This window comes from Narcine bancroftii, chromosome 6 (genome assembly GCF_036971445.1).
Source record: "Narcine bancroftii isolate sNarBan1 chromosome 6, sNarBan1.hap1, whole genome shotgun sequence".
In the NCBI taxonomy this organism is placed as follows: domain Eukaryota; kingdom Metazoa; phylum Chordata; class Chondrichthyes; order Torpediniformes; family Narcinidae; genus Narcine; species Narcine bancroftii.
In genome coordinates this window covers 48,601,891-48,619,684 of record NC_091474.1, presented here as the reverse complement: position 1 = coordinate 48,619,684, position 17,794 = coordinate 48,601,891, and the positions used below count along the sequence as shown (strand labels likewise).

The following is a 17,794-nucleotide window of genomic DNA, read 5'->3' as shown; positions in this document are numbered from 1 at the left end:
TTTCTTATGCTGCATGTATTTATATACAAAACCTTTATCCCTGTATTCAGCGGCCAAGGTTCAAATCCTGTGCTGACTGTCATGGTAAAGATATACAAAACATAAGTGAGACCAAATTTAGTCACCCAACTACAGGAAAGCTATCAGATGCAGAGAAGATTTACCAGGGTGTAGTCAGTACTTGAGGATCTGATTTACAGGGAAAGGATCAACAAGTTAGGACTTTATTCCCTGGAGCATAGAAGAATGAGAGAAGACTTGATAGAGGTAAACAAATATGCTTTATCCACTGAGGTTTGGTCAGATACAAACCAGAGGTCAAAGGTTAAGGATGAAAGCAGAAAAGTTTAGCAGAACATTAGGTAGGATTTCTTCACACAGAGTGGTGGGATTATGGGACGAGCTGCCATCTGAAGTGGTAAATGCAGGCTCAATTCTAACATTTAAGAAAAAATATGGACATGAAAATGGATGGGAGGGGTATGGAGGGCTATGAATGGGTGCAGGTTAGTGGGACGAGGCAGAATAATAGTCTGGCACAGAGCAGAAAGGTCAAAGGGCCCATTTTCTGTGCTGTAAAGTTCTCTGGTTTGAAATCCAAGTTTACAACTGGTCCTACATTAGTTGGGAAGGTGGGCCAAGGAGTAGGAAATAGAACTTAACTGATAAATCTGATAAGTGAGAGGTGTTCACTTTGTTAAGTCAAACCACAGGAGGATTTCCACAGTAGGGCACTGAAGTTAGTTGAAGAACAGAGATTCCTCGGGTCACAGGTGCATAGTTCCCTGAATGTGGCGACTCGTGTGGATGAGGAGGAGAACATACTGCCTTTCATTGGGTGGGTTATAGAGTACAAACTTTGGGACCTCATGATTCAGCTGCACAAGGTGTTGGAGAGACCAAACGTAGAGTACAATGTGCAGCTCTGGTTGCCCAGCTATAGAAAGGACATCAACAAATTGGAAGGGATGCAGCGGAGATTCACCAAGAAGTTGCTGGGACTGGACAGGTTGAGTTATTTGGAGAGGTTGGGCCTTTATTTCCCTGGAACAAAGCAGAGTGAGGTTTATAAATCTCTTAGAGGTTTATAAAATCATGAGAAACATGGATAAAGTGAATGCTCAATCTTTTTTTCACCATGGTAGTTGCTTCTAGAGGGCATAGGGCGAGGGTAAAAACTTTAGTTGGCACCTGCAAGTTGATACTTTCACCAGAAGGGTGGCCATATCTGGAACAAGCTGCCTAAAGGAACTGTAGAACCAGCACAATAATAATATTTAAAGGCATTTGAACAGGTAATGGATAGGAGGGGCTTGGAGGGATGTGGACCAAATGCAGGCAAATGAGGCTAACCCAGAACACCAGATGGTCAGCACCAACTAGATTGGCCAAAAGGCCTATTCCGTGCTGTTTGAAGACATACGTCAAGTGCCTCTGTCTGTCTGTTTCATCTCTCCCTGGTTCACCAATCCCTCACGAACCCATGTCCCACCCCTTCCTCTCTACACTGGCTTCTGCACCACATTTCTCTAGTCTCAATGAAGGGTTTCACCTTAAAACGTCAACATTCCACTTTCTCGCACAGACGCTGCACAACTCGCCGAGTTTCTCCAGAAGAGTGTCTCCCCAGACTCTGTGTTCTGTGATCTCTGCTCCTGGACTCTAGGGCAGCAGTCTCTGTCTGCCAGGGTTATTGATGCTGCAATGCCCACTTTACACAGCCACCCAAATTTTAGAGAGACAGCTCAATAACAGGCCTTTCAAGCCTACACCACCTAGGTGATCAATTAACCCACAAACTCTGCACGACTTTGGAACATTGGACAACAGTAGAGCAGCCAGATGAAAAAGGGAATCTCCAGGTTGTGTGTGATGTCATGTATGTACTCTGACAATAAATCTGAAATAGGAAACATACACTGTCACAGGGAAGAACCGTACAAACCCCTTATAGTGACGGATCCGAACCAGGTCACTGGTGCTGTAATAGCATTGTGCAAACAATGCCACACAATCTGAATATCAGCGCAGGAAGTTCAGCTGTACACTGTTCAGGAGGTGAGGTGTGAGTACCCGCTCCTTTGAGACATTCTTCCAAAGCAGATTAGCTTCTCTTTCAGAGTCGAGAGAGTTGGACTTGAATCAAGAAGATGATTGTTTGAAAGGCACCTGGAAAGGAAGGTGCTTGTTTAAATTTCTCCATTGGCTAATTAGCGGCAGCCAATAAAGGAAGGGGGTGTTTAAGTGGAGCAGCCATCATGTGAGTGGCCCAGGGTAGGAGTGGGATTTTAGAGACTTTGACTTAAGAGGCTGAGGTCTTTTCATAATAACCCTGAGTAGGTAGTGGAGATGGAAGCCAGGGCAGTGATATGCTCCAGCTGCAGAATGTGGGAATTCTGGGACAGCATGTGTCCCTGATGACTACATCTGCAGGAAGTGCATCCAGCTGCAGATAGTGTTTGGGATGAACTCCGGATCATTTGGGAGGTGGCGGGGGGCGGGGGGCAGGTGATAGAAGCTAATAAGGTGGCAGTCAAAACCAAGTGGCAAGAGGCAGGTACATAACTAGCAGGTAGGCAACTGCTTGTTCTTTCAAACAAGGACAGGAGCAGAGGAAATGGTAAGGTGTTTAATTGGTAAAGAGCTAATTACGATGGGATTAGGCAGGAACTGGGGAGAATAAATTGGGAATAGATGTTCTTAAGGAAAAGCAATGTGGAGGATGTCTCGGGACCACTTGCACGGGGATCGGGATTGGTTTGTCGCATTGAGACAGGGAAAAGATGGTAGGATATGGGAACCATGATTAACAAAAGTGAGACAGCCAGTTAAGAATTAGAAGAAAGCATACAAAAGGTTTAGGAAGCAAGGAAGGGTTCATGAGAATTATATGGTAGCCAGGAAGGAACTTAAAGGACTTGGGAGAGCTAGAAGGGGGCACAAGAACGCCTTTGAAAGTAGGATTAAGGAAAACCCAAAGGCATTTGATGCATATATGAAGAACAAGAATGATGAGACTGAAGGTGGGGCCACTTAAGGATAAAGGAGGAAACACGCCTGGAGGCAGAGGAGGTAGGGGAGGTCCTAAATGAATACTTTGCTTCAGTGTTCACTAGAGAGTGGGACTTAGGTCAATGTGAGGTCGATGTAGATTCAAGATTCCTTTATTGCCATGTAACAGTACAGAACAAGTAATACTACACGGAATTGGCCTCTGTCTGCTTAAGGCAGACAAAGAGTCGTAATTCATGTTACCCAGTGCATCTTACAACAAGAGAAAGAGAAGCAAAAGAGAGGCCATTCATAGTCATTGAGTCTCCATGGATTTGCCTCCAGTGCTCCCACTGCCCCTGCAGCTGCCAGAATCCTGTTCGATCCATCAGAAACCCAAATTCCACATCCAAACCTCCAACATGATCACGAAGCCTTCAGCACCCAAGGCCCTTCAGGGTCCCTTCTTAGCTTCAGTACCCTCTAGAATACAGGCTCCAATATCTGGTTCCCATGAGCTTGTCTCCAGCGGCCTGTGTAGATCCCCCAACTACGTCATCTGGAGTCTGTGTGGGTTCATTAGCCACTGAGCCCCTCGCTGATTTGCTGACATGCTGTCCTGTAGCGTTGTCTCCTCTGCTTCTCCTTCTCAGTGGTTGGGGGGGGGAGGGGGGGTGTTCTACCCGTTTCTGGAGCCCTGCCAGGCTGCAGCTCCTTGTGGCCACTGCCGAGGACAGACGCCACCATCTTGGCCACAGACCTCCATCGTTGGCTCCTCTAACAGGCTGTTTAAAGCCTGTACAGAGCCACCAGCATTAGGACTGGACTGTTGAACCCTTCAGAGCAGCACCATCTCCCCTGAGTCTGCACTCCCAGCAGTGCTACCATTCTATGTGAGGTTAAAAAAGTCAGTACTGGATCTTCTTATAAACATTAGGACTGACAAGTCCCTGGGACCAAACGAGATATACCCCAGGTTACTAGAGCAAGTGATGAAAGATTACTGGGGCGTTGGCAATGATCTTTGCATACTCTCTGAGCAAGGGGCAGGTTCAGAAGGATTGGAAAATGGTAAATGTGGTCTCCTTGTTTAAAAAAAAGATAATAATGAAAATCCTGGGAATTATAGACCAGTGAGTCTTGCAACAGTAGTGAGCATACTATTGGAGAGGAGGCAGAACTTGTGAGCATTTAAAGAAGTGTAGACTTCTCAGGGATTGTACACCAAATTGAGTTTTTGAGGACGTAACAAAAGAAATTGATGAAGTTAGGGCAGTAGATGTGTACATGGATGACAGTACTGGATGAACACTCGAGTATTTGGGCAACTGAGGGGGTGATAGACAGGAATTACAGAGACAGTGGTATATCTCGGTAAAATTGCACCTGCACCAAGCATTGAAATTGACTACCCCGTTTAAAAAAAAATTGCTCAAAGTTGACAGTTGGGCACATTCTCAGGGATTATGAATTCCCGTTCCCTAAATCAGCACTGTTCCTCACAGCCAGGTTCATTTTAACAGGGTTAGAAGTGGGTCAGGTAAAAGGTTTTTTTTAAATGGGGAGAAGTGGCCTCTCTCTCTTGCTCTCTCCCCCACCTCTGTTTAAAGCCTCTGCACCTGCCATGCGATTACACTCATTTGCTTTGTTCGAGAAACCAGCGTGTTGAATATACAGTATATTGACATGCAGCCACTCCAGAACCAGGCACAGGAGCGCGACATCCAGACAACTGCCAAGACATTACTGTTAACTGCCGTCGCACCGGCAGTGACTGAATGTCTCCCCTCCCACACCCAAGGCTGGGCCAAACTGGCCTGACTGTGGAGCTAAGAAGGGCACTCTGTACTCCTTTCTCATCCTGGAATAACTGCCTGGCTTCAGTGGGGAACAGAAGGTGTACATGGGGGGGGTGAGGTGAACTCTAATTCTCACTGCCATAATTCCCCACTTACTTCAATGAAATTCTGCCTCTCCCTTTGTTTTGCAAGAGTCCAGTGCAGGTCACGAGAAAACAAGAGATCTCCCGGTGAAGATAAACACTGGGCAAGACAGGCGCAGGATGTTTTTTTTCCTTCTCCATGCACATAATCTCTCTCTTTCACATTGTGGGATTATAGAAACATAGAAGATAGGAGCAGAAGTAGGAGTAGGTCATTCGGCCCTTCGAGCCTGCTCCGCCATTCAATGAGATCATGGCTGATCTTAAAGTTCAGTACCCTGTCCTGCCTTCTCTCCGTAACCCCTAATTCCCTTATACTGAAGAAATTTATATCTAATTCCCTCTTCAATACATTCAATGAACCTGCCTCTACTGCTCTCTGTGGCAATGAATTCCACAGATTCACCACCCTCTGGGTAAAGAAATTCCTCCTCATCTCGGTTCTAAACGGTTTGCCAATTATCCTCGAACCATGGCCCCGGGTTAAATAGGAACATAGGAAGTAGGAACATGAGTAGGCCAAAAATGGCCCATCGAGCCTGCTCCGCCATTCAATACGATCATGGCTGATCTAATTTATGACCTAACTCCACCTACCTGCCTTCTCCCCATATCCCCCAATTCCTCTATCATGTAAAAGTCCTGCCAGAATTTTATATGTCTCTATGAGATCCCCTCTCAATCTTCTAAACTCCTGTGAGTACAATCCCAATTTGCGCAATCTTTCCTCATAAGTCATTCCTGCCATTCCAGGTATCAGCCTGGTGAATCGCCTCTGCACTCCCTCCATTGCAAGAACATCCTTCCTTAGATAAGGTGACCAAAACTGCACACAATACTCCAGGTGTGGTCTCACCAAGGCTCTGAACAACTGCAGTAAGGTATCCTTATTCCTATACTTAAATCCTCTTGATATGAAGGCCAACATACCATTTGCCTTTTTAACCGCCTGCTGTACCTGCATGCTCGCCTTCAGTGACTGGTGCACAAGAACCCCTAGGTCTCTCTGCACTTCCCCATCTCCCAATCTATTGCCATTCAAATAGTAGTCTGCCCTCCGGTTTATATTACCAAAGTGGATAACCTCACATTTATCCACATTGTAGTGCATTTGCCATGTATCTGCCCAGTCCCCCAATTTATCCAAGTCACACTGGAACTTCCTGACCCCCTCTTCCGTGCACACAACCCCTCCTAGCTTAGTGTCATCTGCAAATTTGGAGATATTACATCCAATCCCCTCATCCAGATCATTAATGTAAATTGTGAACAGCTGGGGTCCCAGTACAGATCCCTGTGGCATCCCACTGGTCACCGCCTGCCACTCAGAAAATGAGCCGTTTATCCCAACTCTCTGTCTTCTATTTGCCAGCCAGTTCTCAATCCACATCAATACCTTGCCCCCAATCCCATGAGCCTTGATTTTGCATGCCAGTCGTTTATGTGGAACCTTATCGAAGGCCTTTTGGAAATCCAGGTATACCACATCCACTGGCTCTCCCCCATCTATTTTACCTGTCACCATCTCAAAGAATTCCAATAGATTTGTCAAGCATGATTTACCTTTTGTAAATCCATGTTGACTCTGTCCGATCCCTTCTCTGCTAGTCATATGCTCTGCTATTACATCTTTAATAATGGATTCCATCATTTTGCCCACTACTGATGTAAGGCTCACCGGCCTATAATTCCCTGCTTTTTCTCTACCCCCCTTTTTAAATAGTGGGGTAACATTAGCTACCCTCCAATCCATGGGTACTGATCCTGAGTCTATCGAGTTCTGGAAAATAATTTTTAAAGCATCTGCTATCTGAATGTCCACTTCTTTAAGTACCCTAGGATGTAGATTATCAGGTCCTTCAATTTCCCCAAGACCATGTCCTTAGAGATACTGATTTCTTTAAGCTCCTCCCTTGCATTAGTCTCTATGTTTCCCAACATCCTTGGGAGGTTATTTGTATCCTCTCTTGTGAAAACAGAACTAAAGTAAGAATTTAATTGGTCTGCCATTTCCTTATTCCCCATTATATATTCCCCTGATTCTGACTGCAAGGGACCTACTCTGGATTTCACCAATCTTTTCCCTTGACATATCTAGAAAAGCTTTTGCAGTTGATTTTTTATCTTTGCCACAAGCTTACTTTCATAATTTATTTTTTGCCCTCTTGATTAATCCCTTTGTCCTCTTTTGCTGCATCTTGAACTGTTCCCAGTCTTCGGATTTGGTACTTTTTTTTGGCCAATTGATATGCTCGCCCTTTGGACCTAATGCTGTCTCTAATTTCCCTTGTTATCCGCGGTTGAGTCACCTTTTTTAGTTTATTTTTATGCCCCGATTTCTGCAATTCTTCCATTAGATCTTTGAATGCTTTCCATTGTCTATCCACCGTCAACGCCCCCATAAACACCACCCAATCAATCTTACTCAACTCCCGTCTCATACCATCATAATTCCCTTTATTTAAATTCAGGACCTTAGTCTTGGTTTTAATTTCTTCACTGTCCATGTCGAGTGAGAGTTCGATCATATTGTGATCGCTCCTACCCAAAGGGCCTCGTACAACAAGATTGCTGATTAGCCCCTTTTCATTACATAATACCCAGTCTAAAATAGCCTGCTCCTGAGTTGGTTCCTCGACAAATTGATCTAGATAACCGTCCCATAAACATTCAAGGAATTCCTCCTCCTCAGTATTTTTACTAATTTGGCTAGTCCAATCTATATGTAAGTTAAAGTCTCCCATGATGACAGCTGTTCCCTTATTGCACGCTTCTCTAATTTCTCTTTTTATGCCTTCCCTCACCTCTACATTACTATTTGGAGGCCTATATACCACCCCCACTAACATTTTCCGCCCCTTGCTATTCCTCAGTTCTACCCATATAGATTCTGCATCTTCCGAGTTAATATCCTTCCTGTCAATTGTGTCGGTTCCTTCTCTCACCATCAAAGCTACCCCACCCTCTTTTCTTTCTTGCCGATCCCTCCTAAATATTGTATACCCCGGGATGTTAAGTTCCTAGGCTTGCCCATCTTGCAGCCATGTTTCTGTAATCCCAATCAAATCGTATTTGTTTGTCTCAATTTCCACAGCCAATTCATCTACCTTGTTCCAAATGCTTCTTGCATTAAGATATAAAGCCTTCAGATTTGCTTTTTTCACCCTCCTTGCTCTTTCTGAATTTTTACTTTCGCTGCCTAACCCAACTTTTCCTATTTTATCTTTTCTGTCCTTTGCCTTATCATACAGGTTCCCATCCCCCTGCCAAATTAGTTTAAACCGCATCCAACGGCTGCAAACATAAACGTTGCTGCTACTTCAGGGCAAAATGAAGTCTTACTTGCAATTGTTCAGAGGGTCACCAGCACCCCTTCTGAAGTCTAGTTCACGTAATGGTAACGCTGGCCCTGGTGCAGTGCTGCCATAGCTCACCAGAGCGTCACTCCGGCACCTCACCGGGCTGCTCCAGGCAGGCATCTAATCGGGCTGCTTCAGGGTCACTCCAGCACCTCACTCAATGCAGGATCAATGAGCAAAATGGCCGTCTTCCTTATCCATAATCCTCCACGCAGCTAGAACCACGCTGTGTTTCCCTGGCAGAACAATTCCAGCTGTGTGGGGGATTATGGGTAAGAAAGACAGCCATTTTGCCCATTGATCCCACATAGAGAGAAGCGCTAAAGCGGCCTGATGAATTGCTGGCCCAGGGTGGCCCGATGAGGCACTCAAGTGAGCTCCAGCAGTAAAGCCCCTCTAGGATGGAGATTTTTTTGTTGGGCTTGGGACTCGGATATTGGGCGGGCAAAGCAAGGACAGACATGCCCCCCTGCAAGTGGTGCCTAAGGCATGTGCCTTCGCTGCCATACCCTAGATACACCCATGAACAGGGATGCTATAACACCAAGGAGGCAGGAGAAGGGTAGCTGGGTGACAGTCAGGAGGGGAAAGGAAACGTGCACTTAGTGCAGGACACCCTTGTGGTCATTCCCCTCACTAACAAGTAAACCATTTTGGATACTGTTTGGGGGCGGGATGGAAACAACAAACTAGGGACAAGCCAAGGCAGTCTGGTCTCTGGCACAGAGTCTGGTCCCATGGCTAAGAAGGGAAGGGAAGAGGCAAGCTGTAGTGATAGGCAATTCCATAGTTGGGGGAAAGATGAGGCTCCATGAAAGGGATTGAGAATATCGGATGGTCTGTTGCCTCCTTAGAGCCAGGGGCAGAGATAGATCGTATTTATGGCATTCTCAGGAGGGAGGGTGAGCAAACAGATATCGTGCTCCATGTTGGGACCAACAATGTGGGTAGGAAGGGTGAGAAGGTCCTGTAAGGAGAGTTCAGAGAGTTAGGAGCAAAATTGAAGGACAGGAGCTCCAGGGTTGTGATCTCAGGATTGCTACCAGGGCTACGTGCTGGTGAGGTTAGAAATAGGAAGATAATGCAGCTCAACACATGGCTAGAGATATGGTGTAGGAGGGAGGGCTTCAGATTTCTGCATCATTGGGCTCTCCTCCAGGGAAGGTGGGACCTGTTCCGACAGGACGGTTTGCATCTGAACTGGAGGGGATTAATATCCTGCAGGAAAGTTTGGTAGTCTTGCTCCTGGGGGGGGCGGGGTTTAACTAGATTTTTAAGTGGATAGGAGCGACAGTGCTAGAGCAGAATGGGGAATGAACATCAGCAGTCAAAGGGTTGTACGTGGTGGAAATGTTCTCAGATACATCTATTCCAATGCAAGCAGTATTGTAGGAAAGGCAGACGAGCTGAGTGCATGTGGAATTATAACATTGTGGCCATTAGTGAAATTTGGTTGCAAGATGGGCAGCTCAATGTCTGGGGCTTCTGTTGTTTCAGTCATGATAGAGTGGGAGGGATGAAAGGGGGAAGAGTGGCATTGCTCGTCAGGGAAAAAAATCACAGCAGGACAGACCAGAGGGCTTGTCTACTGAGGCTATATGGGTAGAGCTGAGGAACAGGAAAGGTATGACCACACTTCTGGGGAAGTATTATAGACACCCCAATAGTCAATGAGAATTGGAGTAGCAAATCTGTGGAGAGATAGCAGACAGCTACAGAAAACACAAGGTTGTGATTGTAGGAGATTTTAATTTTTCACATATTGACTGGGACTCCCATACTGTAAAAGGGTGAAATTGCTTAGAGTTTGACAAATGAGTTCACGAACCTTTTCTAAATCAATATATAGAGGTACCGACTAGAGAGTGTAATACAGGATCAGGTGACAGAAGTATATGTAGGTGAACATTTTGGGTCCAGTGATCATAATGCCATTAGGTTCAAGGTAATTATGGAGAAGGATAGGTTTGGGCTTCAGGTTGAGACTCTAAATTGGAGAAAGGCCAATTTTGAGGAAATAAGAAGGATCTAGAAGTAATGGGATGTTATTTTCTGGCAATGATGTGGAAGACCTTCAAAGGTGACATTTTGAAAGTACAGAGTTTATATGGTCCTATCTGGATTAAACGCAAAGATAACTGCTATAGGAAACTTGGATTTTGAGGGATATTGGGGATCTGATTCGGAAGGAGAGAGAGGTGTATAGCACGTATAGGCAACATGGAGTAAATGAAGTTGAGGAGTATAAAAATGCAAGGAAGGCTAAAAAAAAAAACATGAGCTTGCATCAGCAGACAATGTGAAGGAAAATCTGTTTTCTAAAAGTAATTTAAGAACAAAAGGATAGTAAGGGACAAAATTGGTCCCCTTGAAGATCAGAATGGTTGGCTATGTCTGTAGCCAAAAGAGATGGGGAAAGATCTTAAATATTTTTTCAAAGGAAACGAGCATAGTCTAAGGAATTTAGGAAAACAAGCAGGTCATGGAACGTATACGGATTAAAGAGGAAGTGGTTGCTGTCTTAAAGCAAATAAGGGTGGATAAATCCATGGTGCCTGACAAGATATTCCCTTGGACCTTGAAGGAAGCTAGTGTAGAAACTGCAGGGACTCTGGCAGAAATATTTAAAATGTCCTTATCCACAGGTATGGTGCCAGCGAACTGGAGGGTAACTCATGTTTAAAAAAGGGCTTCAAAAGTAACCCTGGAAATTATAGGCTGGTGAGTCTGAGGTCAGTCATAGGTAAATTATTGGAAGTTGTTCAAAGAAATTGGATATGCAAGAATTTGGATAGCCAAGGACTGATTAGGGGGAGTCAACATGGCTTTGTGTGTAGGAGGTCAAGTTTAACCAATCCGATAGTTTTTTTTAAGGAGGTTACCAGTAAGTTGATGAAGGAAAGGCGGTGGATGTTGTCTACATGAACTTTCGTAAGGTATTTGACAAGGTCCCAAATGATATGTTAGTCAGGAAGGTTCAGACGCTCTCTATTCATGGTGAGGTAGCAAACTGGATTTGACATTGGCTAGACGAGAAAAGTCAGAGATTAGTGTGGATGATTGCTTCTCAAACTGGAGACCTGTGGCTAGTAATATTCCTCATGGTGCCTGGACCATTGTTGTTTGTCATCTATATCAACAATCTGGATGATAATGTGGGAAAGTTTGCAGACACTAAAATTGGATGCATTGTGGACAGTGAGGAAGGTTTTCTAAGTTTGCAGAGGGATTTGGGCCAGCTGGAAAAATGGACTGAAAAATGGCAGATGGAATTTAATGCAGACAAGTGTGAGGTTTTGCATTTTGGAAGGACAAACCAAGAAAGGACGTAGACGATAAATGGTGGGTATTGAGAAGTAAGTGTGATAGACAGAGGGATCTGGAAATATAGATACATAATTCTCTGAAAGTAGTGTCACAGGTAAAAAGTGTTGTAAAGAGAGGTTTTGGCATATTGGCCTTCATAAATCAAAGTTATGAGCAGAGGACTTGGGATGTTCTGGTAAAGTTGTTTGGTGAGGCTAAATTTGGAATATTGTGTGCAGTTTTGGTCACATAACTACAGGAAAGATATCAATAAGATAGAAAGAGTGCAGAGAGATTTACTAGAATGTTGCTGGGACTTCAGGAATGGAATTAAAAGGTTTAACCGGTTAGGACTTCTTTAAAAAAGTAAAACACATAAGTCTTCAGACACCGTGGTTGAAGTAAAATCACAACACTGGAAAAACTCATCTGGTCAAACAGTCATACCTTGATGAAATATTGGTTATGTATCTTTATCCTTGCTAAATAAAGTATACTGTGTGACCAGCTGAGTTTCTCCAGCACTATGTTTTTACTTAGGACCTCAGAAGAATGAGAGGAGATTTGATGGAGGTACACAAAATTAAAAGGCGTACAGTTTGAGAAAATGCAAGTCGGCTTTTATCAATGAGATTAGGTGAGATACAAACCAGAGGACATGGGTTAAGGGTGAAAGGGGAAAAGTTTAGGGGGAACATTAGAGAGGATTTCTTCACAGAGAGTGGTAAAAATGTGGAATGAGCTGCGGGTTCAATTTTAACATTTAAGAAGAATTTGGACAGGTACATGGATGGGAGGGGCATGGAGGGCTATGGGTTGTGTGCAGGTCAGTGGGACGAGGCAGAAAAATAGTTCAGCAGAAACAAAAATGGCAGAATGGCCCATTTCTGTAATGTTTGATGGTTCTCTGCTTCTATTGGACAACATCCTCCATGATAGACTCATTAAGAAATTCATGAGGCATGGGTTACATGGAACCTTATCTGTGTGGAATCAGAATTGGCTTGCCTGCAGAAAGCCGAGGATGGTAGTAGAAGGAATGTTTTCTGCTACAAGGTTAGTGACTTGTAGAGTTCCGCAGGGATCTGTTCTGGGACTCCTATTCTTTGTGATTTGTATAAATGATTTGCACGAAGAAGTAGAGGAATGGGTTAGTAGGTTTGCAGATGGTAGTAAGAAAGGAGGTATTGTGGATAGTTTAGGTTGTCACAGGACAGACAGGATGCCAAGTTGAGTGTAAAAGTGGCTGATGGTATTCAATCCAGTTAAGTCTGAAGTGATGCATTTAGGAAGGTCAAACCTGAAGGCAGAGTACATAGTTAATGGTCAGATTTTTAACAATGTGGAAGAATCTATAAAACTCTGGTTAGACCACACTTGGAATATTGTGTTCTGTTCTAGTCACCTCATTAAAGATATGGAAGCTATGGAGAAGGTGCAGACATTTACCAGGATGTTGCCTGGATTGGAGAATATGTCCCATCAGGCAAGATTAGCAGAGCTCGGGATTTTCTCTTTAGCACAAAGAAAGATGAGAAGTGACATAATAGAGGTTGACAAGATTATGAGAAGTACAATTAGTGTGGGCAGCCAGCACTCTCTTCCCAGGTTGAAACTAGCAAACACCAGAGAACATCTGTGCAAGGGGAGGAAAGTTTACAGAAGGTGTTTTGTTCCCCCCCCACCCCACACAGTGTAGGTGCCTAGAATTAATTGCCAAGGGTGGGGTTTAGGCTGGTACAATATGAACATTTAAAAAAAAAACTCAGACAAGCACATGGATGCAAGAAAAAGGTTATTGATGTGAGGTCGGGAAGGTTTAGTTTGTTGAGTAGGTTTATATAATTTGGCACAAATCTTAGGCCGAACAGCCTAAGAAAGAACGTTTGATGTTCTTGAACACAGGAAAATCAGTCCCTTGATCTATTATTGCTAAAATGTATTTGCTTTATTCTTCTTTGTTGTGGCATGTATTAATTATACTGAATCTGCGCAGTACGAATGTTGGTGAATCTACACATTGTATTTAGCTGTATGACAACCAACTCTCATAAGCCCTCACACACACACACACCCCTCTGAGGAAACAGACACACATTTAATACTCCCTGGCGGCGCATCAGCACCTGGCAATGGAATATTCTAGATCCACAACCAATCAGAATAAGAATGGTCTTGGTGCTGAGATCAGAGGTCACCACAACCCCTGGATTGGTGATTATTGGAACACAACGGCAGCATGCAATGCTCTTCATTCTCACCCTTCAGTCCTCAGCTTGCCCTTGAACTGTGCCCACAACTCAACCAGCAAAAGGCCAGGGTCTGAGCAGATATTACCTTTCACTTTAAAATTAAATGCTTCAAAATTAAAGGTTTGACCTGAATCAATCTGAACTGGACCTTCCCAGTTCCAGCACCCACTCAAGGACTTGGGCTGGGTGTAGGTGAGAATTGCTGCCACCCATCCACACCGAGGGGAAGAGAGACAGAAATCCTGGGAATCTGAAGAAACAATTCAACGTCACCAGGGCATGGAAGGAAGAGCGATATTTGTGATCTGGAGCTGGGCTGCCAACTTGCTTGTGGCCTGAGGTGTACACCAAGAGACAAAGCACACACACAGCTACAACTAAAAACCATAAGGAGCAAACAAAATGGCGAGAAGCAGTAATCACCACCGCCTCTCTATTACTCAGTATTTTACATCACCATCAAGCACACATGCGTGCCCCCTGGGGTGTCCCATCATTCCTGGAACTTGGCTACTGCCCCTGGATACTGCGTGCTCCAGCATAGACCTAACTCCTAAAGAGGGGCAGACAGTCAGCTCGCTCCACCCCCTCAACTGTGAATAGCCAGATTCACCAAGTCCATCAGCAACCCCACAAGGAGATCTTCTGACAAACAGGCCCACTCCTACACACTGACCAGGTTGATTATGAGCATCGTATGCAACAATAAAGAGCATGCTGCAGCCATCAACCAATCCCAACCTGCGAAGTGGAAAACCAGTTCAGGAAGAAACTCCTGGCTCACACTTACCATCGGAAGCAAAGGTACAGGGGGCAACGGAGGGCGAGACCCTGGCAGTCACATTCTCCAGCTCCAAGTCCTCTTCACTCTCTCTGCACAGGATGAACATGAAGTCAACTCGGGCACACAGGACACTGGCCAGTTAGCTGAGGACAACACTTTCATTAACAGGCAAGGTGCAAGATGACACTGGGGTGAGCAAGAGAGAAAGGGGGTGAAAACAGCAGGTAACAGCACCGCTTTAGTTCTCGCAAGGTCCGTGTGGAGTTTGCATGTTATCCCTGTGAGTGTGTAGGATTCCTCTCACTGAAAATTGCCCCTGAGGTGGAGCATTGGTTGAGGGGAAATCAGAGGGGGTATAAACAAATCAGTAAGGGGACAGGACCATTGGGAGTGGGGCAGTCAGGGGAAGCTCCAGAGCCAGCATGCTTTGAAGCTCATAAGGTCTTTCGACACGAATGCTAAAAGCATCCGTCCACTTATGTCTCCAAAAGGACTGCTTTCCTCAGAACTAAAATGACCGTCCGTTTATAAAGGTGCTTCTGAAATAACACCCGTTGTTTCCAATATCTCAAGAACCATAAATCCTTTTCATTTTCTTGACTCTAACTTCAATCAGCATCCATTTTCGTCTCAAATGGGCTTCAGTTTTCTATCTCAAAGAATAATGTGTGTTTAAAATACTAATGTGTTGTCTTTGCCCCTGTAACCACCCAAACTAACTTACTGAGAATATAGACACATTTTAACTCTACAATTTACTTTACTAGACATTTTTATATATGAGAAATATATTTTAACATTAAAGATTAACACAAATCCATTATAATATACTTGAAAAATATTTTGTATATTGGAACATAGAATACTACAGCACAGTACAGGCCCTTCGACCTTCAATGTTGTGCTGACCTACATATTCCTACAAAAAAACAACCCTCCTACCTTCAAGAAATATTGGGGATCTGGTTAAAAAGAAGAGAGATATATAGCAGTATAGACAGAGGAAATGGGGCACTTGAGGAGTTTTAAAATGGGAGAAAAAATTTAAGGAAATCAGGAGAGCTAAATGACACAAGGTTGCTTTGGCAAAAAATGAAGGAAAATGTTAAGGTAATATTAAGGGCAAAAGTATAGTAAGGGACAAAATTCGTCTTCTTGAAGAAGAGTGGCTGGCTACATATGGAGCAAGAAGAGATGGGAAATACCTTAATATTTTTTTGAATTTGTATTTACTCAGGTAATGGCACAGGGACGTGGGAAGTAAGGAAAACAAGCAGCGAGGTCATGGAACCAATACAGATTAAAGAGGAGGTGGTGCTTGCAAATAAGTGTGGATAAATCCCCAGGGCCTGACAAAATATTCTCTCTTACCTTAAGGAAGGGATATGTGGAACTTGCAGGCCCCCTGGCAGAAACATTTAAAATGTCCTTAGCCACAGGTGAGGTGCTGGACGAATGGAGGGTAGTTCATTCTGTTCCATTGTTTAAAAAGGCTCCAAAAGTTACCCTGGATATTATAGGCCAGTGAGTCTTTCGTCAGTCAAAGGTAAATTATTGGAAGGTGTCCTAAGAGATTCGATATATAAATATTTGGCTTTGTGCGTGGTAGGTGATGTTTAACCAATCTTACAGAGTTTCTCGAGGTGGTTACTTGATGAAGGAAAGGGTGTGGATATTGTCTACATGGATTTTAGTAAGGTCTTTGATAAGGTTCCACAAGAGAGATTAGTCAGGAAGGTTCACACGCTGGGTATTCATAGATTCGACATTAACAATACAACACCTTTACAGCACTAGCGATTGGGACTAGATCTGGGTTCGAGTCCCACACAGTCTGTAAGGAGTTTATATGTTCTCCCCATGTTTGCGTGAGTTTTCTCTGGGGGCCCCGGTTTCCACCCACCGTTCAAAATAAAAGAAAATCATACCGGGGTGTAGGTTAAAGAGGTGTAAATTGAGTAGCACAAACTTTTAGGGCCGAATTGGCCTGTTAAAGTGCTGTATTTCTAATTCTTTTTTAAAAATTAATTCTTTATTGTCATCTAATAAAAGTTGTAATATTACACAAAATTTGCTTTTAGTCTGCTGTAAGGCAAACAGATTCACCATCAGCAGAAACTGCCAAACGCCTCTTACAATCAGAGAAAGAGGTAAAAGAGAATCCTTCCAGAATATCCGTGGATTCCTCTCCAGTGCTCCCGAAGTCTATGCAGCTACAGACTCCAGTCCAAACCATAGGCAACCTGAGCTCCAGATCCAAACCTCCAATATGATCAGGAAGCCTTCAGTGCCCTCGGCTCCCTCTTGCATCCCAGTTCCAATACCTGGTTCCGACACTAGTTTCGTGCCTGGTCGCCAGTGGCCTGCAGTCTATGTGGGTTCCTAAACTCGAGTTGCCAACATCAGTGCCTAAATTCTCCCTATCTCACCTTTAACAACATCCAACTTTCCCTCCATCCCCTCTCCTACAAACATCCTCTCACAATTAACTTTTGCAACTTCCCACCTCATGGATCCAAAATCAACCTTGCCCCAATTAAGGACTTTAACTTTTGGACCAGTCCCATCTTTCTCCAGAACTAGTTTAAAATGAATGGAGTTCTGATCATTGTGCTCCCCACTGTCACTTCAATCACTTGCCGGTCTCATTCTCTACAGTGTTGGGCCATCAGTAAACTGATTGAGGAAGTTCTCTGGGACACACTTACCTTATAAGTCTGGGACAGAGTTCCACTCTGTCCAAGCCCTTTGTACTGTGGGAGTCCCAGTCAACATTCAGTAAGTGAAAGTCATCCAGTAGCACTACCCTATATTCTTACTGCAATCTCCCGACACATGTTGATTGTCTGGGGGCCTGCAACAGCGCAATGGTGGTCATTCGCTTGTTTCTAAGTTTTACACGGACAATTTCATTGGACATCTCCCAAGAATATCCTCTCTAATCATTGTTGGTATATCTCCCTTGTCCTCCTCTCTTACCTGCCCCCTCCATCGTGCCTGTAGTATCTGTACCCTATAAATTTGAGCCTGGCCTTATCTCAGCAATGTTTCTATTATGGTGAAAATATCTAGTCTCCTGAGCCATCCACACCTGGAGTTCTTCCCAGTACTGCCTCTTGCAATGAAATACAGGCAAACCCCCTCTTTACGTGATTCATTC

General features: G+C 44.1%; 1 protein-coding gene across 6 annotated transcripts in view; it reads right to left on the bottom strand.

Annotated features, from left to right (window-relative positions):
- LOC138736067 (SH2B adapter protein 2) overlaps positions 1–17,794 on the bottom strand; it is an 89,420-nt gene that overhangs the window by 32,521 nt on the left and 39,105 nt on the right. For all 6 annotated transcript variants that reach the window (XM_069884938.1, XM_069884939.1, XM_069884937.1 and 3 more), the window contains one exon: positions 14,641–14,723. In XM_069884938.1, coding sequence (XP_069741039.1) covers positions 14,641–14,723 — 83 coding nt within the window. The remainder of the gene's footprint in view (positions 1–14,640; positions 14,724–17,794) is intronic.